This window comes from Anomalospiza imberbis, chromosome Z, assembly GCF_031753505.1.
Source record: "Anomalospiza imberbis isolate Cuckoo-Finch-1a 21T00152 chromosome Z, ASM3175350v1, whole genome shotgun sequence".
In the NCBI taxonomy this organism is placed as follows: domain Eukaryota; kingdom Metazoa; phylum Chordata; class Aves; order Passeriformes; family Viduidae; genus Anomalospiza; species Anomalospiza imberbis.
The window spans coordinates 7,683,956-7,708,607 of NC_089721.1; the positions used below are offsets into that span (position 1 = coordinate 7,683,956).

Sequence of the window (24,652 nt, forward strand, 5' to 3'; positions counted from 1 at the left end):
AAATAGAAAATAAATCTTAAAAGACCAAGATGGTTGACCTAAGGCCTAGGAAACAACTTCAAGGAGGTTTTGAGAACCTTGCAAGTAAATTAAGCTTTATAACTTGTAATTTAAAATGTGTAATTTAAGATTGTATATGTAATACAATATATTCTATATTGCATGCATACATAAAATATTACATAATATATAGTATGTAATGCAATTCTACATAATATCTAAATATATTTTAACAAAATATAATTTGATCTCATCCTAAAGGCACCTACATGGGGAGGGATTTGCAGTGGAGGAAAGCTCTTTAAAATCAGCAGACAGAGATATAATGGGATTTGGCAGCTGACCAAATTAAACAAGGGCTCGAGCACACCTATTTAGCATGGCACTAGATTGTGTGCATCCCTCAAACTCCTTCAGGTGAAAACACCTTGTCTTTTAGTGAAAGCTCTGTTTTAGCTCCAGGAAGAGTCATTGTTTTGTTCAGGATACTGACTGAAGCTGTGTGAATCATAATCATTATTTCCGGGTTTAAAAAGTTATAAAATCTCCTTCCACTTTTTGATCTTACTGACATGATAGGGGAATTGTCAGGCAGCATTACAGTAGAGATTCACAGCTTTTACAAAGGGGTAAAGACAGCTCAGAACAGGCCATGTAGCTGCATTTACAGACTCCTGAACTACTCACTTTTGTTGATTATGGCTTGGTTTTTAGTCTGTGTGTTAAACGATCAAACTGCAAGCACTCAGCAACAACAAGGTGCTACAGTAACAGTGGGAATTTATTGACGCTAAACCCATGTTATCATTTTTTCTGGCATTGATATAAGCATAGTGGGATAACATATACTTGTCTACATGTCTAGGATTATATAAGCTCCCCTCTTACAGCAGCTTTTCAGTTTGTGGGTAGGCATGAGGAAACAATCCCCACTTTCTCATCCCTGCCAGCTCTCACAGACTTGTAGTCCAGCTTCCTCCTTGGTCCTGTCACCATCTGCCTCAGGCTTCTGATCTCCATGGGTTTTCTCCAGTGCTTCCTGGTTGTCATTTTTCACTGAAGGATCTTCTTCTCCTTTAGCCCTTTGACACCAACATTCAAATTGGTGTGTGTAACTTCCACAGCATCTAGATACTCTGGGAGGAGGGTGCTGGGGACCTGGTTCCCTCTGTGCCAGTGTTCTCCAGGAGCTGGAAATTGAGAGCTGTATTGGTCTGCACTGGTTCTGACATTATGAGCTCTATAAGGTTTAAGAGGACATTTGGTTAGAAATGCTGTCTGCAATAAAAGCATGATAGCAGAGTAGGATAGAGCTGAAAGACTCATCCTCCAGTTTACACTTGGTGATGAAGAACATCCTGGGATTGCGAAGCCACAGGCACCCTCAGGCCTGGAAGTGATGATGGGATATCTCCAGTCCAGCCTCCAGCTCAGAGCAAGTACAGCCCTGAGATCAGACAAGGTTGCTCAGAGCTTAGGCTTCCCTTGAAAAACTCCAGGGCTGGAGATCTCACAGCCACTCTGGAGTCTTGTTCCAATGACTAAGTGTCACAGTGGAGAAAAACTTTCTTATGTCACATTGAATCCTTCCCTGTTTCAGTTTATGGCTGTTGTGACTCATTCTCCTGCTGTGCAGTCCTACAGAGAGTCCATTTCTATATTCTTAATATCCTCCACTTGGGTGCAGGGAGGTGCCTGTTAGGTCACCCAGAACTGCATCTGCTGTAGGCTGAGCAAGCCCAGCACTCTTAGTATCTGTTCAGTGCAAATCCTCCAGCCATCAGCAGTCTTGGTAGTCTCTGCTGGACTCAGTCTGGTATATCAACACCTCTGTTCACCCCTTAAACTACCTTCTGCCTCTCTTTCTGAAACCATTAGCTGAAAATGAAGATCTTTCAGAGCCTGTTTTTCATCACCAGGGCAGAGAACAGACACACCAATCCAGCACAGCTGTCATCTCCTTGCCTTATTTCTTTCCTTCCTAGAAAGTTCCTTTCCTTTTTTTTTCAGTGACTAAGAACATGGCACACAGGACCGGGGACAGGAGGTGAGAAGGGTTCATCCACTTCATTTTCTCTCACCTCTCAAAATGTCTTTCATTAACACTCACCTAGTGTTTCTTAATTAGTGCCTTCTAGCTTGGAATTGCCTGCCTGTGTTGCAGAAAATCCGCTCAAGCTCTTGTCTGTTTTATGACAGGAAATATCAAACATCTGGGCTGTTTACTAGACTGACAGCTCCTCTTACACCATGGATGACATAGGGGCTGAGTGTTGTTCTCACCTTCAACCTCTGTAGCCATCCTTGGCTTTACCTGCTCCTCCTGAGGGAACCTTCTGTGGTTCTGTACTTGTTTCTGGTGCCAAGCCAAATGGCAAGTGCATGTCTGAGCTAAACCAGGAGAGTGCAGAGAGTGCAAAAGTTATGCCAGAAACAGGAAGAGTAACCAGCTGAAAAATCACTGCAAAAGAGCAGTTATCAGTGAAAAAACTGGGATGAAATTTCAGGGCAGTTCGCAGGTTCATTTGAGAGGGTGGATTGGTGTCCTCACTGGCATTTCAAATTTTTTATTCATTCCTCAGCTGATCTAGCAGAGTCCACTTATAAAGTCTTGAGAGGACCTGGCAGCATGGAGGTCACAAGGACTTTGAAAGGCTTTTTACCAGATCTCCACATGGGGATATGGACTGAAATCAAAGAAGTGGTTTCAGTGAAGACCTTCCCAAAGTACCAACAACATCTGCCAGGGCTGGTCTCCACTGTGCTTGATTCTGCTTAGTTGCAGAAGGCGAATCAAGTTTCTGTGGTCCAAGGACTCAGAATTAGGCTAATGAGCCCAGTATAGGCAGTAATCCCATGACTCCAACAGGATGTGATTTAATCGTGGAGTGAGGTGAGAATTATATATGCTCATATATGTGCACCACAATAGAATACAAACCCCAGATTGTCATATAGAAAACAATGCCTTTCTTTATGGCTAAATCATGAATTGCTAGAATAAATCAGCTCTGTTACAGGTTCTCTGCTGCTCTAGCTGGATTGCTGACTCATTTACAGGTGGTTGCTGGGGAATTTAAATTGCAAACAACCATTCATGATGTTACAGACTTCTTAAGGATTTTACAAGCTAGGGAGAAGCTGGCACTCTTTCTCCAGTTACCTTCTTCTCACCTTCAGGACAGTTATAGCTCTCACCTAAGGATGCTATGCATCTTTATGGCAAATAGGGTGTTAATGCAAGTATAATTACTGTAATTTGGATTTAATTTTCTGAGCACAAGTGCCTCCTTTCTGTCTTCATTTTATTCCCTGCTTGGTTGCCAGCTGTGAAAACGTCTCTTTCCAGGATTGTTCTTGATGCCAGGCATGCAGCAGTGTAATGGGCTCATCCCCTGCTGGGCTGTGTCTCACCCAGCTCTCAAGTGATGGTGACTATTCCCTCACAGAGACAGGAAGAGCTGGATCAGCAAAGGGCCTGGAGAAACCACTGTGCCTTGGCATTTCTGTCTGCATCTCCCAGCACTTTACATGAAGGATCCACAAGGTTAACTGTTTTGTGGGAGAAGCAGTGGGATATAGGGGGTTGAGGCAACATAATTTCTACAAAGCAATTGCTTCCACCACTCCTCTAAGCAAGTTTAGGCATCTCATTTGTGCTTGTGGAGAGGAACAACTCTGGCTTTCACCTTGAGCACTCTGAAAACATCACCAGGTTCTTGTTCAGTCCTTACTGGTTCCCTCCAGACCTGCAGCCTGACAACACATCTGACTTTCAGGGATTTCCTCACACCAGGGTGATACCAGAAGTCAGTGCCTCAGGGCTCAGATCAGAATGGAAACAGGGAGCCTGGGGAGAAGTGGCCCCTCCTGAGATGATGATCTGACTACGCCACTGGAATCTGCAGCCAGAAGTGGTATCCAGATGTGACAAGATCTCTGCCACCTCCATGAAGGAGATACCTCCTTTAAGGGTGCCCAGGAGGAATGCTGGTGGTTTGCCTGGCAGCATTGCCCCAGCCATGTCCCTCTGTCCCAGCTCCAGCAATACAAAGAGTGAGGCATGGATCAGGCCATGTTTGCTGCTGTTTTGAGGCTTTCAGTGGCACTATTGTGACCGGCTTTGTGTCATAGTTCCAGCTGTTAACCCAGCACTACCAGGCCCATCACTAAACCATGTCCCTGAGTGTCAACATATCTTTTAAATACCTCTAGCACTGGTGGCACCACAACTTCTCTGGGCAGCCTCTTCCAGTGCTTGGCAAGCCTTTTTGGTGAAGAATTTTTCTGTACTGGACCTATCCACTTAGTGTTAAAGATGTGCATCAATGTCGGTTAACCTCTGTCAACAGATCTCCTCTAGTCCTTACATCTGCAATTATTTGTCAGAAAATTTATTTTGCCATCTTGGCCACTGTTTTGCTGAAACTGACAGCTGCTGGTTAACCTTATTCCGTCTTTGGTACTTGTGGGACTTGCTCAGCAGTGGAGAGATTACTTTGGGAAGTGCTTGCCTTAAGGACCTTGATGACTTCTACATAATTTTCTTTCCAGCATGCCTCTATTTTGCAATGCTTTGTTTCAAAGAATATCCATTAGTTTCAGCAGCCAGCTGAGCAGATGGGTTTAACTGGTCTATGGCTCTGAAGTAATTACATTTTGGTACAACAGAGACACAGCAGCAAACATGTAAAATTAATTCAGGTGCAGCATCCCAGTCAGTGTCTCAAAGCAAAGAGGACTTTAGGGAGGCCACTCCTGGCTACACTGAGACTGTGCTGTTGGCAATGTGGACAATCACCAGGAATATCTCCCTCCAGTTTCCACAGTTGATGTTGGATTGGGTTTTCCCATGGCGAGTTCCTTCTTCAAAAATGTATTAGTATCAGAGAGATTGATTACTGCTCCCATCTCTCTCTCCTGCTTCTGTTATAATTAAAACAGCAATATATGCATGAAGCAATTAGATTTTAATAATGCTTTTCTAAACAGGATGTCAAGGAGCTTAGTACAAAGACTTGGGCTGGAGCCAGATCAGCGTCTTAAGGCTGGATTGTCGTTAAAATTGGCTGCCTCCTGCTTGAACAGCTTACACGAACACAGAATGTAGATTTGCTTTTTATTCAGAGTCTACCTCATCTTTGTCTCCAGACAGGACCCAGAAGATCCCCTGTTCCTGGGTGGCAGGGTCAGAGTGAGGCATGGGTAGGGACACATCACCAGTGCATATGGTAATCTGTGTCTGCTGGTGGGACAGGAGCATCCCCAGCTCCAGCCCTGTTGCCATCCCCATCACCGCATGCCAGGGAGCCCATATCCAGGTCCATCCTGGGTTCCTTCCTGCAGAGCAGCTTTTGACCAGGTCAGGCCATATCAGCACACAGCTGGCAGTGTCTCCCAGAAGGAAATGAGTGGTTCTGTGTGTGCCTGTGCCTCAGAGGAGCACTCCCTGAACTGCCTCCCAGCATGTAGCTGGAATTCTCCTGCACTGTTTTATCCTGTCTGTTTCTGGCTGATATGCAGTGCTTGGGCCCTGCATTTGCAGCCAGATGAGTAGGAATCCTGTTCTCTGCACAGCTCTTGGCTCAGACCCTTATGGACAGTCCAATGCAGCTGGGTCAGTGAACATGGGTGGGGAGTGTGTAACACATCCTCAGCATCACTGCAGGATATGTGGGCTCAGAGGGCAGATGTCTCAACAGGCAGCAAAAAACATCCTGCAGGGACCAGCACTATGCCAAGACCATTCCAGGAGAGGACTGACACCAGCGATCCTCAGGAGCTCCCAGGGCAAAGCGGCGCTGTGGTGGGATACAGCTGGGCCCTGTCTATCTGTGGGGCAGGAAGGGATTTCTCAGCTGACATAACTGTGTGAAATCCCAGGGAAGAACAACAGCTCTAGCTGCAGGATTTCCTGTGCTTGTCCTGCGTCCAGCTCCTCGCTGACCTCTTTTAAGCCCTGATTTGCATGCTGCAGCGTAACTCAGTTGTGGCTGATGTGATTTAGCGTGACGTCCCACGCTGCCCAGGCTAACAGAGTATCTGTTTCCCAGGCCTGGGAGTGTTTGTGTGGCATTTATCATTTGCCTGGCGGTTTCCTGTGCAGCAGGTGGAGAAAAGCTGTGCAAGTCATTTAATCTGAGGCAAATGGGGAGACTCAGTCTGAAGTAAACAGGATACACTTCGGTGAGGATGGAGGCAAACAGAAGGAGACGGAAAGGAGGTTGGAATAAGAGATTGAGGAGGTGAGCAGAGAAAGGTCTCACTTGCCTGAGCAGAGAGCACAGGCAGGAGAGGAGTGAGCAGGAAACATGATCTGATCCTGTTGCACTGCTTTGCAACACAAAGGCCTCTGGTCCAGTTTTGGGTGTTGAGGGACATGAGGATCAGCAAGGACAGTAGAGCCAGCTGAGAGGCTGGAGGCAGGGAGATGAGAGAGATGAGCACTCCCAAAGAGATCCTGGGCTGGCAGGGTAAGGAGGGCAGTGCTCTGAAGTAACAAGACAGCAGGAAAAGGCTTAGGGAGAAGGTTTCAGTGGGCATAAGAGGGACATGCTGACAGACATCTCCAGGAGACGGGTTGGCAGCACCATTACTGGGGGGTTTCAAAAGAAATGGCTGTGCAGATGTTGGGAGCAGAGTGGGACAATCCACTGCATGGGGCCTCTTGTGCTGGGCACCCCAAGGACTGGACAAGCAACTGTCAGAAGCAATTTAAGAGTAGCTGCTCCCACCACGGACAAGAGTGCACTAGTGAACTAACCCCTCCTAACTCTGCCCCAAGTGACTCTGTGATTTAAATGAAAAATACACAAAGAGAATGCATTGTTGAGATGACACAATTGTTCACATGGCTGAAATATCTAGTGCAATTTCTGAAGCATCCCTGAGTTCAGTCATGGAGAGCAGGAAAGAGAAAGAGAGAAATGTGGCTTGACATTAAATTGCAGACTGAGTTCTTTCATAAGCAGAAGAATATCAGTCATAATACATCTTTCATGCCATTGGCATTTAATGTTATTACATATGAGGCTTCTTTGAGCAAGGACATTTATTTTTACTTCTAATAATAGCAAATTCCCGTGTACTTGTATTTATCCAAATGAAGTATACTCATATACTCCCATGTAAGTAGCAACCAAGAATATATTTCCTATAGAAATACTTTTATGAACTGCATTCAAAAAATTAAAGAAGGTGCTGTGTTAAAAGAAAAACAGCAACTGGACTTTCTTAAGGCAGTTAAAAGGTGATCGAAGTGGACAGGTATATGTTAACAATGGTGGCCAGAGAAAAAGGCATTGAAAAAACTCCAACCTTTTAAAATATATTGTTCATACAACTGCAAATGTTCTCTCATGAGATGCTGTGCTCTGTGATATAACAGCAGCACACAAGAGTTGCAGGAGCTGCATATTCATATTTGTGTTTGATTGCTTTTATTAAACTCTAATCCGTAACTGCTGACTGAGCTGGCGTGCCAAAATGCTGAAGTAAAACTGAAGTAATAAAAAAAAAAAAAAAAAGAAAGAGATGCTGAGTGATAAGGAAATGTTGCTGGGTGGCTGACTGTGCTTCCTGGCAGGAATCAAGGGCTGCAGCTTAAGAACACTGGGGTCACTGCACTCTGCAGGGCATATCCTTGATTTTATCCCTCTGGATGGGTTTGATGTGTGTGCCTTTGGATGCTGTGTATGCCCAGGCCTTTCACGTCAGGTTTGCCAACCCAAGTGAAGAGGTGCTGCAGATGTGGCCCCTCATGGCAGGTGCAAGAGTTAGGGCAGTCTGGTCAGCTTTTGGATTGTCTAGGTTACACTGGGGTTTGGTGTCTGGGTGTCACTGGAATTGCAGCAATATTTAAAGTCAAGCTAGAACACTAGCTTTTGCCTGTCTAGTGGGTTTTATGGATAATCTCAATTAAAATCCCCTTCTCATTTCCTTCCTCCCCGTTGCTTGGGTCTGAGAGATCCCACAGCTCAAGCACTTGGCACTAATGCCCCCAGCAGCCTTTGCATCCCATGCTGTTATAACACATGGCACATAGACAGGCTTTGAGTATTGGGGCTTCCTAAAAAGTTAAAAGCTACTTGAAACAATTTATCCCATCCTGATGAGCCAGATGGCGCTTCAGAAAATCTGAATCCAGTAGGGCTAGATCCAGGGTTTGAGTGGGTGATGCACTGCCTGTCCCCACAGTGAGGTGAAGGAAAGAGCGTCCCATTCCCTCTGTCCTCATCCCAATGGTGGTTTGCACCACCAGGACTCCCTGGGCTTGAGGAAAAAGCTTTTAGGGGTTTTATTCCACTCTGACTCCTTCAAGAGGTCTCAGTGTGCCAGGACAGGGTAATCGCCTTGCACAATGAGCACACAATGCTTTTTCTCAGTGCTTAGTACAAGTCCCTTAAGTGATATGACTGGAAGTCTTTTCCATGTGCCTTGTGAAGAGGTTTTTTTTCCTCTCCAGGCTGTTCTATTCGAATAGAGTCTATAGATGTTGGCTCATCTCAGTGACTAAGGCTGATGACACCCAAAAGAAAGCTGTTCTTCATCTCACACGCCCAGAGCTCAGAGTTAGAGTTTAGCCAAATTGTCCTCAAGGCTGACAAAACACAGTGTGACCTCTTGGGACCCTATTGTTGATGTTTCCTAGTCACAGCATCTGTGCAGGGCAGAGTTAATGGTATTGGCTCATTTCAAACCCATAATGTCTTAGGATGACATTAAAATTTATCCTTCTCTTGAAAGCTATTTCTTTGGTGATTCATGAACTGTGGGTCATGACAACATCCCTCTTTTGAACTTGTGTCAGACAATAGAAGAGATGGAAGACCAACAGTCTTAAATGGTTTTGGTGGGTTTTTGCAGCTGGTACAGGGATAAATTCAGAAGGAGATAACAAATCATTGTAATGCCCAGTTCAGAGGAGCTGTGGGGACTGCCATGAGACAAATCTGCATTCCGCTTGGCCTTGTTCACTGAAGTTTTCATGCTAAATGTGGTCTTCTTATGGCTAAATTTAGGTGCCTAAATTAGTGGTCTGTAAGAGACATTGCTTGAGGCTCTGGAGTTAGCAAGAATAGGGAACGTTCTTCAGGGAACAGCTCCTGCTGTGTCCACAACTTCTGCTTGGCCAGAGGACACTGCAGTGGGGGTGAGCAAGGAGGTGGAGTCCTAGCCAGCCCCTGGCAGAACAGACACAGAGCAGTGATGATGCACAGGCTGTGCTCCCTGATGGTCATGGATTTGACCAGGCTGTTAGCTCCCTGCTGCTGCAGAGCCCATCCATTCCATCAGGCATTCCCTCCCCTTTCCCATGGATATCTGTGAACAGGCCAGCTCTGTGGTGTGCTGTGGGCAGCTACCCACTATCTAGGGACAAGTGACCCCTGCCCACAAGCCCTGTCCAATTCCTTCTGGTTTATTTCCAGTGACAATCCCATCTGCTTCCAGGTCTGATCCAATTTTGTTTGCACTTCCTGCCTGCTGGATGTCCTGACCTTTGTTCCCATGCCTTTCGTGGCAGATGTGTGCTGCTGTGCCACAGGCTGGTCCCGGCACTGTGACTTAACCAATTTAAATGGTGACTTCCAATAAGCGAAAGCAGGTCAGCTGGGACCCTGAGACCCGTGTGCCCTGCTGTGCTTTGGCATGGGCCAGGCAGATTCCAGGCAAAGTCTCTCAGTCAGGATGTGAACTTGAGCAAGGTGGGGGTGCTTGCCCTGAACTGCACAGGTTGTACTTGAAGCTGGAGGTAAGAGCATCCTTGAGGCCAGTGATCCTGTGTGGCTGCTGTCACCTGAATGACCCAGCCATCCCCTGGGCTTTTCTGCTGGTTTAATTTCCTGCAAAAACGTTTACTGTGTCATTTATTTCCAAACAGTAGCAGAATAAGCCTAAATCCTTATCTCCAGTCTGTCAGCTAATCCTTCCATGGGCCAGGAGCGATGTTGTCAGATCAGACTCTGAGCGTACCTCGAGGCTTTCTGTGGTTGAAAAGCATGTTGCTGTTGCATGTAAATGGACTTTGAGAGCCCAGAAGTGGTCCTGGCACAGCCATCATCCCCAGTTCAGCATAACCTCAGCTTCATTTGACAGCACTGGGTTGCAGTAGGACCATGATGAGGTGGATCCGGGAGGCTTCAGGGCTGCAGCTCATATCATATTCCTGTTGATCCTATTAATATTTGGTTAGTGGCCCAGGAAGATTATGAGGAATTTTTTTCTGTGTTCATGAAGGTGTTTGGCTTCCCTTGGTCTTCCTGACAGAAATGCTCCAGGGAAGCTTCATCTTTGCTTTCATTCATTGAGTTCACCTGGCCAGTCACTAGTGTGGAGCCCTTACCCTGGAACTGTCACCTTAACCTGAACAGAAGGAACAAGAAAATATCTTCTCCCGAAGAAATACACCTCTGAACAGCTGGCAGACTGTGTGCCCCTTCCCACTGAGGATAAGAATAAGCAGTTTTAGGGATCTTCTTGAGGCTTCTCATCCCCTTCAAAACAACTCTGTAAAAGCTTAAACTCTTGTGCATGAGAGGCCAGTTCTTAGGTCACTGGGATACTTTATAAAATGTCTAGATCCTGTTCCAGCATGACTGTATCTAGAAGTCCCATCGAGTAAGAAATGACATCAGTCAGTGCCATGACAACAGCAGGGCAGAGACAGGCCTGTGCCCCTTGGCCAAGTCTCAGCAGGGTAAAGGGTCACCTCTGCTCCCAAGGAAATTGTGGGGACTTTCCTGACTATGCTTATGTCAGCATGGTTGACTTCCTTGCTGCTTTAAAACGTAAACATGTTTGGCCTTGTTTAATCAAAACTTTAGAGCAGATGTTTCATGATTATTCCCCCAATGGGAAAAAGACATGGAAGCTGAGAAGTGCCAGCATCATGGCGTTTATGGGAGAGTTTTATTAACTCAGTGGCATACTGTTCAACTAGGGAATGAAGGCATTAGCCAACACTCCAGTTTAAATGAGTCCCTTAACCTGAATGCTGAGTTCGGCATGTGCCAGCATGGGGATGGGTGGGGCTGAGGCTCCCAAGGGTCAAGAGATCTTCAAGCAGCCAGTCCTCATCCTCATCTTTGTCCTAGTTCTCACTCCACCCTTCCCTTTGAGGCTTCACCTCCATCATCTGTCACCTCCTGCTCCACTTCCAGTGCCAGTACCCACCCTGAGGCTGAGAGGACCCTCAAGGGTCCTGCACACTTCCTGTAGACCTGAGCCCCTTGCCTCAGTTTCCCTGCTTGACAAGCCAAGGAAGACCCCAGACATGTCGTAAAGGGAGCGTAAGGACCATGAGAAACCTGGCAACAAATGTAGCAGCATGGACACAAACAGGGGGGTCTCCTCCCCACCTCTCCTCCCTGAGGTCACGTTCTGTAAGCAGGGCAGAGTCCATCCCCACACAGCACCTTTCCTGGCCCTGCCATGTCCCTCATCACCATTTCAACAGGAACATTTTGCTCTCCAGTTGGAAGCAGTTAACAGTAAAGCCGATGCAAATGCTGCTCTGAGCAGCTACAATACCCATTCCATGAGCTGCTTGGGGACAGACCTCCCATGTAATCTCAGCTCTGCATCTAACAGCTTCATGGGGAAGATTGATCTGCCCTGACTCACTCTCAGCTCCTGACGAGCCCTATGGATGTGGTACAAGCAGGGATGTAGGTGGAGGACAGGCACAGCTACACACACGTGGCAGAGCCCCACGAGTGCCTCTCCACACCTGGCGGTGGCATCTGCTCCGTGTGGGATAACTCAGCTTCGTGTGGGATAACTCTGCTCCAAGAAGGACTGCTCCTCAGAGGTCTGATGCAGCCAAAGTCCCTGGATTTGTAGGAAGCTGCCACGTGCATCCAAGCAGATCCCACAGTGCTGTGCTGGTGCCATCAGCGGCCTAGCCAGCTCACAAGCACAAATGCCTGGGGAGAAGCAGATGACAGAATAAAGGGAAACTTTCCATTCCAGTGCCCCCAAAAGGACATTATAATTTCCATTCCCTGTGTCATCTTGCTTGCTTGGTTATGTGGCGTTAAATTAGGGCTCTGGTTCAGTTACGGCTCATTACAGGCTTGCGTGTTGCTTTGTTACAGTGTGCTCAGAAGCACCAAAGGAGCTGAGCCAGTGTGAAAGTCAAAGTTTTAGGGACAGTTTGGTGACCAGGACCTGAGCCTTGCCTCAGGCTGGTGAATTCAGCAAGGCTTAGACACAGTTCCCATGGGCCTGCAGGACATCAGTCAGGGTTTCTTCCTGACCCTGCCAGTAGAGATATCAAAGGGCTTGGGGTGGAGATGGATTGGTGGGAGGTGGCTTTAGCATCTTCTCTTCCCATTTGAGCAAAGCAGGTGCCTCTTTTGCCTGTCTCTAGGACCTTTGTGCAGTGCTGTATGTAACACAGAGTGCCAAAGGGAGGAGTTTGAACGCTGTCAGACAGCAAAACAGCTTTTCTGCAGAAATAGCTAAGTCCTGAAATACCTCGAGCAGCTGTGTTTATCCCAAGGCTCTCACTCAGCGAGATGCTCTGCTGTGATGTGGGCCATTATTACAAACGTCACTCGCAGTGCCCAGACCAGAGCCACGAAGGGTGCTGCTCACTTGTTGGCATTAATACAAACCAGCACTGTCCCACCATGCAGCTGATGGACTACATAAATAAAAGAACCTGGGCTCATCCCAGTGCTCAGAACAGCAGTGGGGCTCTCTTCTTGGGAGCAGAGGGGTTTCCAAATGTCCCTGTCCCCATCCTCCTCCCAGGACTGCTTTCATCTCAGCAGTGTCCTCCAGCAGCTCAGGAAACCTCTGATCCATCGAGGTTGTGCTGGGCTGGGAGGAGGGTGGACACAGGGATTCCCCGGGGAGTTCTTTGCACGTTGTCATCACTCAGCAATGCCCACGTTTGCTAGAGGAGCGCAGTGAGATCCATGCGGGCTAACAACTTTCCCCGTGTTGTGCGCTGGCATTTCTTCAGGGAAGGTGAGCGTTTGTAATTGCTGCACCGGCGGCCATTAGCGGGGCTGATTCAGCGGGAGGAGAATTGATCTGTTCTAAGTGGGGAGAGAGGAAAGCTGGCAATCTCCTTCCTCCGATGCTGAGTGCTACTCCTCTGGCCTTCTGAGAGCACGGAGAGCAGAGGCTGTGCTTTGGGGATGCCAAGAAGAGCCAGTACAGCAGTTTCCTGCAGGCTGCCTCCAAGCGTGGTCAGGGATGTTCCTTTCTCTTTGCTCTGCTGCAGTGTTGGAGGCCTGCTGCCACCTCTCCTGAGCCCACTTGCCACACTGTGCCAACCTTCTGCTCACCTGTGCTTGGCAGCTGCTTTCTGGGGTGCCCAGAGCCATGCTGCACACGGAGGAGCTCCCCAGGCCCTAAGCAGGGGTATCCCACCGAATCCAGAGGCAAGGCAAGATCCAGCAGGCTGGTAAAGGGGAAGGCTGTGACTGAAAGGCAACACTTCATGATAGAAGTGGTGACTATGGGGATGCTGTTTTGGAGAAATCCCATGGTGTGGATACTCAGCTGCAGGAGGGCTTGGTGGGCTCAGTGTAGCTTGGAAAATTCCTCTGCTGCAGCTGTCTTACATGATGTGAACCTGGAGAGCCTAAGCCCGGTTAATCACTTTCCCAAAGTGCCAGAACTCTGTTGAGAGCAATGTTGCAGCCCACAGCACAGCAGAAACATGTTCTGCACAAAGCACTGAGTGGAATTTGTGCCTTCAGCGGGGACATCGTCTTCTGCCAGGCCTGGAAAGCTCCTGCTGCGCCCAAACAAACGAGGGCTGAACTGGGCAGGCTCCTTCCCTTGTGCTGTGTGATTTTTCTCAAGATGCTGGTAGTTTGCTTTAGCACTGAGGCAGGGAGCTCCTGGCATGCTTGGGACAGGTGCTAGGGGAATGTGGGAAGTGCTTTTCCTCCTTGCCCGTACTGAGGTGTGCATCAGGACTGGCACAGAAGTGTGTTCAGGCACAGGAGAGCCTCAGTGAGGAGTTAATAGCACACCTGGGAGCCCTGACTCACTTCTCCCCACCAGGTTAGGGGCTCTCAACAGCCAGCTGCCCTCCTGGGAAAAGCCATTTGGGTGCAAAAGGGATGAGCCCTGCTCCTCTGGCTGCCTCTGCCCAGGAGTACCTGCACGGGGTGGGCGTGGTGGGACTGTTTTGGGGAGGTCTGGACATCTGCACACTGGACATCTGTCTTGCATACCTGGCACCTACCTACACCTTGGGGGCGTAGCTTAGAGGCTGGTCCAGTCCCATGGGGCTAAGAACATCTAGGAAGAGAGAGGCCACTCCCATTCCCATGTAAACACTTCATTAGTGTCCTTTCCCAGCTCATAGGAGCTTTCACACATCTCATGGCACCTTGGGCTTGAAATATGAGGATAAGCAGGTGCATCCCCCTGTGGATCAGCTTCCAGTGAGGGTGAGAGCTCAGACACAGCACTCCAGCAGCCCTCCCTGTGTTGGACCCTTCCTCATCCCTACTTTCCTCCCTGCTCACAGTTCTATTCTGTTTGGTCTTTTTTGCAGGAGAAGAAAGGCCAGGAGGTGAAGAAAGGTCCCGAGGTGGAAATAGCAAAACTGGAGAAGCTGCTCAGGCTGGTGAGAGAGCCAGGGAGCAAGGAAGAGCAGTGAGAGGGGGGAAGATGACTCTGTGGGCAGCCTCTGGCCAAACAAGCTCGGCTTTGATCGGTGGCTGCTTGACATGCAAGCCACGGGCCCCTGCTGCCCACTTTTTGCACAGCAGAAACACTTTTCCTCTGTGCTGGGACAAATAAACCGAGGCTGGGAGAGCTGTGGTATGCAGTCATTTCTGGGTTAGGCAAATCTCACCATGCTTGACCCTCCAGAGCCACAAGGCCCTTGACTGTCCCAAGCTTTGTCTGGGCTTGCACCAGATGAGAGCCCCATGGAGAGCAGGAGGGGGACTAGGAAAACTTCAGGGCTGCAGCTTTATGGCAGCCAGTCCCACTGTGTGAGTGGTGACCAGAGAGACTGGGCTCTGAGCTGTAGAGCCCCCAAGCATTTGTGCAAGTCAAATGGAATGCCACACCTGGATTTTGGAGCAGCAGCCTAAGCCAGAGGGTGCCTGGAAACCAGGCCTGGTGCCCCAGGACTGTGGGAGAGACATTCCATGCCTCCAGACAGCACACGGCAGCAGCTACCAGCCACCAGCTGTGGGAGGCTCACAGCTCCCCTCTCCCCAGGGGCCTCAGCATGGGGCTGCAGTGCCTCTGCCCAGCTGGTGCCTGTGGAACTGCTGGGCAGCGGGGTTTGCAGAGCCTTCCACCACTCCGTGTGCAGCAGAGGATTAGCTGCTGTGTGGCTGCGGTGGCAGCAGGAGCAGCAGTGGCCTCACAGCATGCTGATGAGCAGCGGCTGTCACCACTGGACCTTAGTGCACAGCTCCCAGGCCTGGGGACCAAAGCCACCAGACAGGTGTGGTGGCAGGTGTCCTCCATATGCTCAGCTGGCCTGTCTCCCACAAGCATCCTTGGAAAGTGCGGCCACAGCTTGGAAAGTCTCTGTGCCTCTGGCACAAAGGCTGGGGAATGCTCCCTGCTGACTCCCACATGCCCCAGGCAGGCAGGCAGGAAATACCCAGTCAGGTTTCACCCAGCATTTAAAAGCCACAGACAGATGTGGACATGAGCCCTTCCTAATCACCATCCTGAGCAAACCACCCACAGTCCTCCGGAGACATCAGTCCCCAGGACAGCCCCCCAGGATGGCAGGATATGCCACCTCCCCCCGAATTTTCCAGGCACTGGGTAGAGCTCAGAGACACAACGTGGGTCCTACAATCTGTTTATTAGTCTAGTAAAAACAAGGCTGCAAAGGGATGTGTTTGCTACACCTGACACAGGGAGGAGCCGCAGGCTCTGCCAGGCCTCTGCAGGAACCCTGACTGGCATCCCTCCCACCCCACCCTTCTGTCCCCTTATTGCAGTGGCTATGCCAGTGGTGACTGTGGCTATTGCTCGGCTCTAGGAAAGGCAAGGCAGAGCCCTCCAAAACCCACAGCACCCACTGACAGGGCAGGGGATGCAGCTGTCAGGCTTGCAGACAAGCCACATGACAGCATCCCTCCACACAGAGCCACTGTGATCCCCAGGGAACAGGCAGGGTCAAAGAACTTTCATAGCTATTTGTCCAGGCACCCTCATCTCCCCAGGAATAAACCACACCAGGCTGCTCTCAGCAGGATGCCTGCAAGGGCACGTCTGCTGCTCACAGGCAGGGCCAAATACCATGGCTGACCTCGGCTGGGAGCAGGCAGGGGGGAGGGCAGGGACATGCACCCAGCGAGAAGGAGGAGGGTCGTTTGCCTAGCAGCGTTGGTGCTAATGCTGCAGGGGACTGACAGACAGGGGATGATCAGGCAGACCATGCAGATCCTCTTGTGCCTCATTAAACCCACTGCTTGGGCCAAATGCCAAATGCCACCTGAGGCTGAGGGCACATGGCACCCAGGGCCACCCCCAAGCATCTGGACTGCTCTGCCAGTAGGGTTGGGGCTGCTCAGGTTTCCCTGGACACACCCTTTTATGGAGCAGCCAGCCTGCTCAGGAAGAAGCACTTGTGCCAGCCCTGCTGCCTCCCTTCTCCAGGCCCCCAACAGGCTTTGCTCAGGTCTGTGATGTTGTTGCCACTGTCCCAGGCCATGAGCACCAGAGAAGAGCCCAGAAGCTCTTCCCAAACGAGGGGTGCACTTGAAGGCAGAGCTCTTGCTGTGCTCACTGGCTGCTGGGACAGGCATGACTCTCTCTGTAGCATATCCCCATCAGTTGTCTCTCTATCCCCATCATCGCTGTGGGCACTCTCAGGAACTTCACACACCAAAACCACAAAGGCAAAGGACCGTGCTCCCTGTCACAGCCCCTGCAAGCAGTTGGGTGTCCCCTCAGCTTTCATCATGCTTGGTCCAGCACTTGAGTCGCAGCACAGGCATCCAGTCTGGCACAACTCCTTCAGCACAGCCGGATACCCCAGTCCCCAGGCAGATCAGGGCTGCAGCAGGTACTCCTCTTCATTCCTTGACTCATCCACATCAGCAGCTGGGGTCTTCTTGGGACACGAGGGGGTCCTGCAGGCTTTGCAGAGGATGAGGAAGAGGATGAGGATGAGCAACGCAATGACACAGTTAAAAGAAATTGCCACAATCGCTCCGGTGGAGAGAGCAGCCGCCATGGCCACAGTCCCGCAGGAATCAGCAGGGCCCACAGCCCGGTCTCACACTTGGGATGCCAGGGCAGTGATGGAGCGTGCAGCCTCCACCTGCTGGCTTTGGCAGGGGACAAAGGGGACAGCCGTGGTGCTGGCGGTGGGATGGGGATGGGGGCCAGGCCGGCAGCAGGACAGTGTCACCCCGTCAGTTCGGCCGCTCACTGCTGTGTCCCGGGCTGCACCACACCACAGGGAAGCTTTCTCTCGGCTGCCCCTCCTCCGGCAGGGCAGTGAGAACACAGGGATCACTGCTCTCCCTCCAGCACCTGGAAGAGAGAAAGTCACAGTCACCGTGGGCATGAAGGGACAGGCTCTGCGAGCCCCTCAGGGTGGGCTGTGGGGGTGACGGGGACAGCTGTCCCAGGGCCCACGGGGCTCCGCTGGAGTTTGAAGGCTGCAGCAGCTCCCAGGTCAGATGCTGTTTGTGGGACATTTCCAGCACCCCTTTCCAGCCCTGGCTCTGCCCTCATCCCCTGCGTGGGCCACCAAGCTGGAGGTGTCCTCGTCGCCTCACCCCAGCCCAAACGCTCCTCCCCGTGACTCCGGGCGACTCCGGAGAGCCCTGGCACTGCTCCGATCCCCTCTCCATCCTCCAGCTCCTTTTCCCGGCGGCGGGACGCCGCTGCGAGGTCCCGCATCCAGAACGGTGCTGGGGCCGGGGCCGGATGGCAGCGGGTGGGCGGACAGGGCAGCCCCCGTTGTGCTTTTTACCGGGGTCGGGCAGAGCCCCGGCTGCGGCGTTCCCCGGGGCCTCTGACCCCGCGCCCGCCGCGGAGCGGGACAGCCGCGGAGCGGGACAACCACGGAGCCCCCCGGAACCGGACCGCAACAGGTCCTACCAACTCCGCCCTCCCGCCGCGGAGCCCCGGCGTTACCCACCTGCCTCCGCTTCTCCCCCGGGGTCGGACCCCGGTGCCGGCGGGAGGGCGGGCGGCGCTGCCGGGGCCGGGGCCCCGCTGGGAGCGGGTTGGCGGCGCGGGGTCCCGGCGGGGAGCGGCCCCGGCGCGGCCCCGCGGAGCGCTCGGAGCCGGCGCGGCCCCGCGGAGCGCTCGGAGCCGGCGCGGCCCCGCGGAGCGCTCGGAGCCGGCGCGGCCCCGCGGAGCGCTCGGAGCCGGCGCGGCCCCGCCGCGGCCGCCCGTGGGTGCCGCAGCCCCGCGCGCCGCCCGCGCCCTCCCGCCGGCACCGGGGGGCGGGCCCTGCCGGCGCCCCGCCCCCGCCCCGCCATTGGTCACTCCCTCCGCCCGCCGCCTACCATTGGCCGAATGCCTCCCTCGGGACACGCCCCCTCGCCCGGCTCCCACGTGAGCGGCGGGGGGGACAACGCCGGGCAGCGCGCGGTCTGCCGGCCCGGCCCGGGACCCGGCGCGGTACTGCCCCGGGACCGCCCCGGGACCGCCCCGGTACTGCCCCGGTACTGCCCCGGTACTGCCCCGGGACCGCCCCGGGACCGCCCCGGTACTGCCCCGGTACTGCCCCGGGACCGCCCCGGGACCGCCCCGGTACTGCCCCGGTACTGCCCCGGTACTGCCCCGGGACCGCCCCGGGACCGCCCCGGTACTGCCCCGGTACTGCCCCGGGACCGCCCCGGGACCGCCCCGGTACTGCCCCGGTACTGCCCCGGTACTGCCCCGGGACCGCCCCGGGACCGCCCCGGTACTGCCCCGGTACTGCCCCGGGACCGCCCCGGGACCGCCCCGGTACTGCCCCGGTACTGCCCCGGTACTGCCCCGGGACCGCCCCGGGACCGCCCCGGTACTGCCCCGGTACTGCCCCGGGACCGCCCCGGTACTGCCAGCTATGCTGCCCCGGTACTGCCCCGGTACTGCCCCGGGACCGCCCCGGTACTGCCCCGGTACTGCCCCGGGACCGCCCCGGTACTGCCAGCTATGCTGCCCCGGTACTGCCCCGGGACCGCCCCGGGACCGCCCCGGTACTGCCCCGGTACTGCCCCGGGACCGCCCCGGTACTGCCAGCTGTGCTGCCCCGGTACTGCCCCGGGACCGCCCCGGTACTGCCCCGGTACTGCCCCGGTACTGCCAGCTGTGCTGCCCCGGTACTGCCCCGGGACCGCCCCGGTACTGCCAGCTGTGCTGCCCCGGTACTGCCCCGGTACTGCCCCGGGACCGCCTCGGTACTGCCAGCTGTGCTGCCCCGGTACTGCCCCGGGACCGCCCCGGTACTGCCAGCTGTGCTGCCCCGGTACTGCCCTGGTACTGTCCCGGTACTGCCCCGGTACTGCCCTGGTACTGCCAGCACAATTGTCCCGGTACTGCCCCCCGGTACTGCCCGGACTGGCCCTGGTCCTGCCCTCTCGCCGCTGCTGGTGCAGCCCTGCCTCCGTGCTGCTGCGCCTGCCCTCCTGTGCTGCCTGCCCTGCCCTGCCGTGCCCGGGGACCACCGGCTGGCTCTCCCTGCTGCTGCCTGCCCTGCCCCTGCACACACAGAAACACAAAACACAAACACACACACACGGAAACACAAAACACAAACACGCACACACAGAAACACACACACGAACACACACACGAACATGCACACGCACACGAACACAAACACACACACGAACACAAACACGCGTGCAGCTGGTCCCACACACATCGGGGCTTGAGGATGCTGAGGATGGCCTTGCCAGGGCTGGGCTGGGGTCCTTCTCAGGCCACAAGGGCTACAGGCAGGCAGGGGTGGGCTTATAGCCCATGATAGCCCAGGGAGAGAAGGGAACAGGACATCTAGGGAAAATCAGTACTTGGGAATATAAGCGAGATCAGCCTCACCGGCACAGCCGGCTTCCCCCTGTCCTGTTGGTGGGGAAACTGAGGTAGAGGGCAGCCTGACCCTGTGCACAGCTGCCAGTTTCCACATGGGCATTGGAGCCAGAGAAGCTCTTGTGTGGGGCATCACCTCAAAGGGTGTGTACTCTTACTGAAGGGTACAGATGTGGCACCCAAAGAAGATGGCTGGGAGACAGGAGAGGGGCTGGAGGGGCCCTCGGGGTGCTTCCTGGAGACCTGCAGGGATCAGCACCTGCAATTGCTCTGAAAAGCCACATCCAAGTGCCACATATGCCTGGTGACACAGATGCCCAGCAGTGACACTGGGATCTGTGGCAGCCAGGCATTGCCACATGGTGTGTCTCCATGGGAGAAGAGGCAGCCGGATGAAGGATGGGTGAAGGGCAGAGCTGTATGGGAGCTGGGACATCTCTCCACTGACCCGAACCCAAGAGTTTGATGGTTGGGTAAAGCTCAGTCCTGGAAGGAGAGCCACCAAGTCAGCTGAGGATAACTTCCAGTGAAACAAAAATAACAATCACTTTGCAGCTCTGATGAGGTGGCTTTAAACATGCCACGGCCATGAGGGAGGGTTACACAGGCTGCCTGAGGATCTGGCTCTGGGCTCTCTACTAAGAGGGTGTTTTGAGTAAACACAGACACATTGCCAGTTGAAATGTCAGAAGCCATCTGATCAGACACTCAAGCATCTTCCTTGGCATTTATGGCTAATCTGCTAATTAGCTGAGAAAAGCAGTCTCCTCCTTAGATGTAAGGGAGCAGCAGCTGGGAACAGCATGAAGATAAAACAGACTAACTCTGCCCCATCCCCAGGACTCACATCTGCTGGCACAGTAGACAGGTCCAAGCATTTCCCTGACTACCTCCAGGCAGTGGGGCAGGAAGCAGTGAGACCTCCAGAAGGGGAGGAAGGGGCCTGCAAGGCTGGCACAGTCCTGGCTCCACCGGGTGCTTGTTTGGATGCGAGGCAGGTGTCTGTGCGCCAGGCAGGCTGGTGGAGTCTTGTCTGGTTGCACGGGTAACGCACTGCACCCCTCCTGCTCCCCCTCGCTTTGGTAAAATCTCTTCTTTTGGTGCTCGTATTGTTACTCTTTAACTGACAGGGCGGAGTGCTGGGTCCAGCTGGAGCTCCCTGCACAAGCACACGGGAAGAGCACACAGGACAGGGAGTGCTCAGGACACGAGTGAGCTCTCTGAGGCGAGAGCTCAGCCTGTCACAGGAACAGCACTTCTCTCTGGCACAGAATTACTCACCAGACCTGTTCCAGGAGGGAAACTACTGCACAAGAAAAGATGATACATCCTTTGCCTCACTCAGCAGAGTTCCAGACAAGTCTTTTTGAGGATGCAGTTCCAGCCAGTTTAAAGGAGGGGAAAAAAATTAACAAAAAACTTCAGAGGAAAAAAAACCAGAACCTTGGTCTATTTTGGATGTGAAAGGAGGTTAATTATTGGATATTAACCTCCCCTTGGATCAGGGTCCATTTACAGTCACGAGAACACAGAGCAGCAGGAAGGCTGGAAGAGCAGAGCTTCAGCCAGCAGCTGCAACCCCATCACCAATGCTTACAGGGTGACCTCCAGTGGGATGAGTAAGACATGACAAATTTCCAAGTTACAAGAAGTTACATCTTTATTTTAAAACAATCTTTGTGCATTATCAAGGAGCAGAAAGGGGAAAGAACAGGATCCTTTGGAGCCTCCCACTACCACCACCCCAGAACAACTGCAGAGACACAGGATTTCAGGCTGGTTATGAATCGACTGCTGCCTGTTTGGAGGGAGAACCATGACTGCCAGCTCTGCTGAGCCAAGGAGCCACAAGCACATGATGCCAGAGCTGTATCCTGGCAGTCCTACATTCAAGGCCCTCAGCAGGCTCAGCAGGACTCTTCAGGCCCAGAAATGGCTGGCCCTGCCCTGTGCCCTGCTGTCTGTACACTCATGAGCCCAGGTGACGCGGGCAGCTGCCCGGGGATTCCACATCAGGTCCTGTCTCCCTTCTGTACTGGTCAGAGCAACCTGCACCTGGCATACAGACAGGTGTTTGTCCCACTGCCTGGGCTGCTGCATGCCCAGGCACCTGAAACCTCACTGGGCTAGCAGCCCTTCTCTGGGCTCACTGACAGCACACCAACAGTTCTTGCTCAAGAAGAGGCAATTCCCATCTTCCATGATCCCCTAAGGAGTACAGCCCGGCAGCCGCAGGCAAGGGAACTTGGCAAAACACATTTTCAGACAGCTATGATCGCACCCAGTTGTAACAGTCCGCTCCTCCTGCCCTCCCTTCACACCTCTGTGAGCCCCCGTGTTCAGCAGCAGCTGTGCAGCCACAGCCCTGGGCTGGTTTCCGCAGCTCCCCTGAACCACGCGCGGAGCTGCCGCCTCAGGGCCCTCCCGGCATTCCCCCGGTGGAGAGAGGGTGCTTCCCTGTGCTGGCAGCTCCCCGGCCTCCACCCTGCTTCCTCTTCATCTGGCCCTGCGATTCTGCTTTCAGTGTCTCAGTCCAGAAGGCATTAAAAGATCCTGGGGCCTGGTATCCCGGCTCCTGAGGATCCAGGGCATCTTTGCTCAGCAGGACGCATATGGCAGGAATGTTTCTCTTCACTGTCAAGGCATCGAGGCCTGCCTCAGGCACAATGGGTTCCCAGATCTCTTCGATCTGTTTGAAGAGCACTTTGGTGATCTGGTGCAGCTCCTTGAGCCTTCGTTTCATGATTTCCACACAGGTGATGGTCTTGCTGACGGCCTTGCCTGAGCCAGTGAAAAGAATCTGCCTCACTGAGTCCTGCTCCATCTTGCTCATGGCATAGCCCATCAGATTCCTAATTTTGCTCCCGTCCTTCACCTTCATTTCAATAATATCAGTGGGCAGGTCAGTGAAAGGAGGAGGACAAGGTTTCTCCACAATTTTGGTCTTCTTATAGTTCTCCATTCTGCAATGCTGAAAAGGAAAACAGACCCATGAACACCCAGCCCACTCTAACTGCTGCCCAAAGAAACTCTCACCACAGTCAGCTACAACCTTTCCTCTGAAGAGCACTCTGAGCTATCGGGGTTGGGAATCCTGGAAGGGCATAACCAAAAGATCAGCCCAGTCCTCATAAGGACATACCTACAATACGAATGTTACCACAGGGCAGCCTGAGCCTTGGCAGGCAGGTTGTGAAAAAAAACAGTGTTAGTGTTGTAGGCCTAAGCAGGGTGACATGAAAAACACTGTTGTATCTCAAGAGAAGACAGAACAAAAAGTGAGCTGGGGTGACTGAGAACAGAACTCGGGGATGCTGGCCACACCTGCACCAGAACATGCACAGGAAAAATTCAAGCACAGTTTACATGCAGCACCTCGTGTATAAATACAGGCTCGTGGGGACCTGGCCAGCCGAGCTGAGGATAAAACACTGCATGTCACAAGGGAAATGGCAAGCCAGGGGTTACAGAATAAAAAAAGTTTTCCTCGAGGGAAAGACAGAAAGGCCAGGCCTCACAGCTGCCGTCTCTGCCAAGGCAGATGCCATCCTGATCTAAGTCTGCGTGACCCTGTGCAGGGCACTCCACGTCCCCACCGCACAGCTCAAGGTGCTGAAGGTCGCAGCACTTTGTTACCCGCAGGCTCCTGAGTCCCGCTGCACCCAGACCCTTCACGCCGCACCACATCCTCCTCAGGGACACGGCAGCGCGGAGACCCCGCTCCGAACCCTGGGAGCACACGAGGCCCTCACCCCCACACGGCCGCCGCCGCCATCGGTGCCTGGGGCCCCGGGGGGAACCGGACCACCGCGGTGGGATGCGGGAATGCTGAGTGGGAGTCAGGGATGCCCCGGTGGGGCGGGGGGCGTGCGAAGGCCTCGCTCACCTGCGGCCGCCTCAGCGCGCCCTTCGACACAAGATGGCGACCGACGCCGGGAGCGCGCAAGCGCGAGGCGGATGGGCGGGGCTAGGCGCAGGGGACACGCCCCCACACCACGTGACTGGGAGAGCAGGTAGTGGGCGGGGCGATCGGCGGGCCCCGCTCCCAGCGGCACGTCCCGCTCTCCCGGCACCGGGCACACACACGGTGTCCCAGGGCGCGCCCGCCGAACGGCGTGCTTCAGCTCCCACCCTTACCTGAGCTCCTCAGGCAGCTGGAGGGAGCGCGGGTTTTCCGCAGGCCTGCAGCCTCACTGTGGTTTGACAGCCAGTGAGGCTGCTGATAAGAGAGAGCTCTGGGACCGGCGAGCTCTTCTGGAATTCCGGTGGGCATTCTGCCCGGCTCCTGCAGGACTCCCAGGTCACACTCAGCTGGGCAGTGTCTCACCAACCTGAAGGGTTTGAGACCCTTGCAAAAGCCTTGGAAACTCCATGCTACAGCCAGAGCAGGCAAGGCATGGCCTGTGCCCCTCTCTGGAAAGAGAAAGGGCCAGCACGGGCCTTAGATTGCAGCAGCCTCAGGAAAGCAGAGGCAGGATAAAGACAAAAGCTGCTGCCTTCTCGCAGCACAGAGATGGGAGAACAGCAAGGCAGAAAAGTTCTGTAAGACCAGATTCCCCTGGGCACAGACAACTCACATAAACAGGAAGAGTGTGGCGTTTCCCTGCCCTTGGCCCAAGGCTGCAAGGAATCACTGGCCATCTCCTGGAGGCTGCCAAGAGATCAC

At 53.4% G+C, this 24,652-nt stretch overlaps 3 protein-coding genes across 3 annotated transcripts in view; 1 reads left to right on the forward strand and 2 right to left on the reverse strand.

Annotated features, from left to right (window-relative positions):
- The window catches only part of DNAI1 (dynein axonemal intermediate chain 1), a 135,999-nt gene extending 121,206 nt beyond the window's left edge, over positions 1-14,793 (forward strand). The window contains exon 20 of the mRNA XM_068176628.1: positions 14,525-14,793. Within this exon, the coding sequence (XP_068032729.1) occupies positions 14,525-14,629 (105 nt within the window). The 3' untranslated portion in view covers positions 14,630-14,793. The remainder of the gene's footprint in view (positions 1-14,524) is intronic.
- Positions 14,794-15,786: 993 nt separating this feature from the next.
- On the reverse strand, positions 15,787-18,257 carry ENHO (energy homeostasis associated). The gene is made up of 2 exons (XM_068177333.1): positions 18,101-18,257; positions 15,787-17,487 (listed from the first exon to the last, which is right to left on the reverse strand). The coding sequence occupies exon 2, from the start codon at positions 17,183-17,185 to the stop codon at positions 17,000-17,002; it is 186 nt and encodes a 61-aa protein (XP_068033434.1). The 5' UTR covers positions 17,186-17,487; positions 18,101-18,257; the 3' UTR covers positions 15,787-16,999.
- Positions 18,258-21,628: 3,371 nt separating this feature from the next.
- Positions 21,629-23,985, reverse strand: RPP25L (ribonuclease P/MRP subunit p25 like). Its single transcript, XM_068176624.1, has 2 exons — positions 23,873-23,985; positions 21,629-22,957 (listed from the first exon to the last, which is right to left on the reverse strand). Exon 2 carries the CDS (start codon positions 22,946-22,948, stop codon positions 22,400-22,402), a length of 549 nt encoding a protein of 182 aa, XP_068032725.1. The 5' UTR covers positions 22,949-22,957; positions 23,873-23,985; the 3' UTR covers positions 21,629-22,399.
- Between the last annotated feature and the right edge of the window lie 667 nt (positions 23,986-24,652).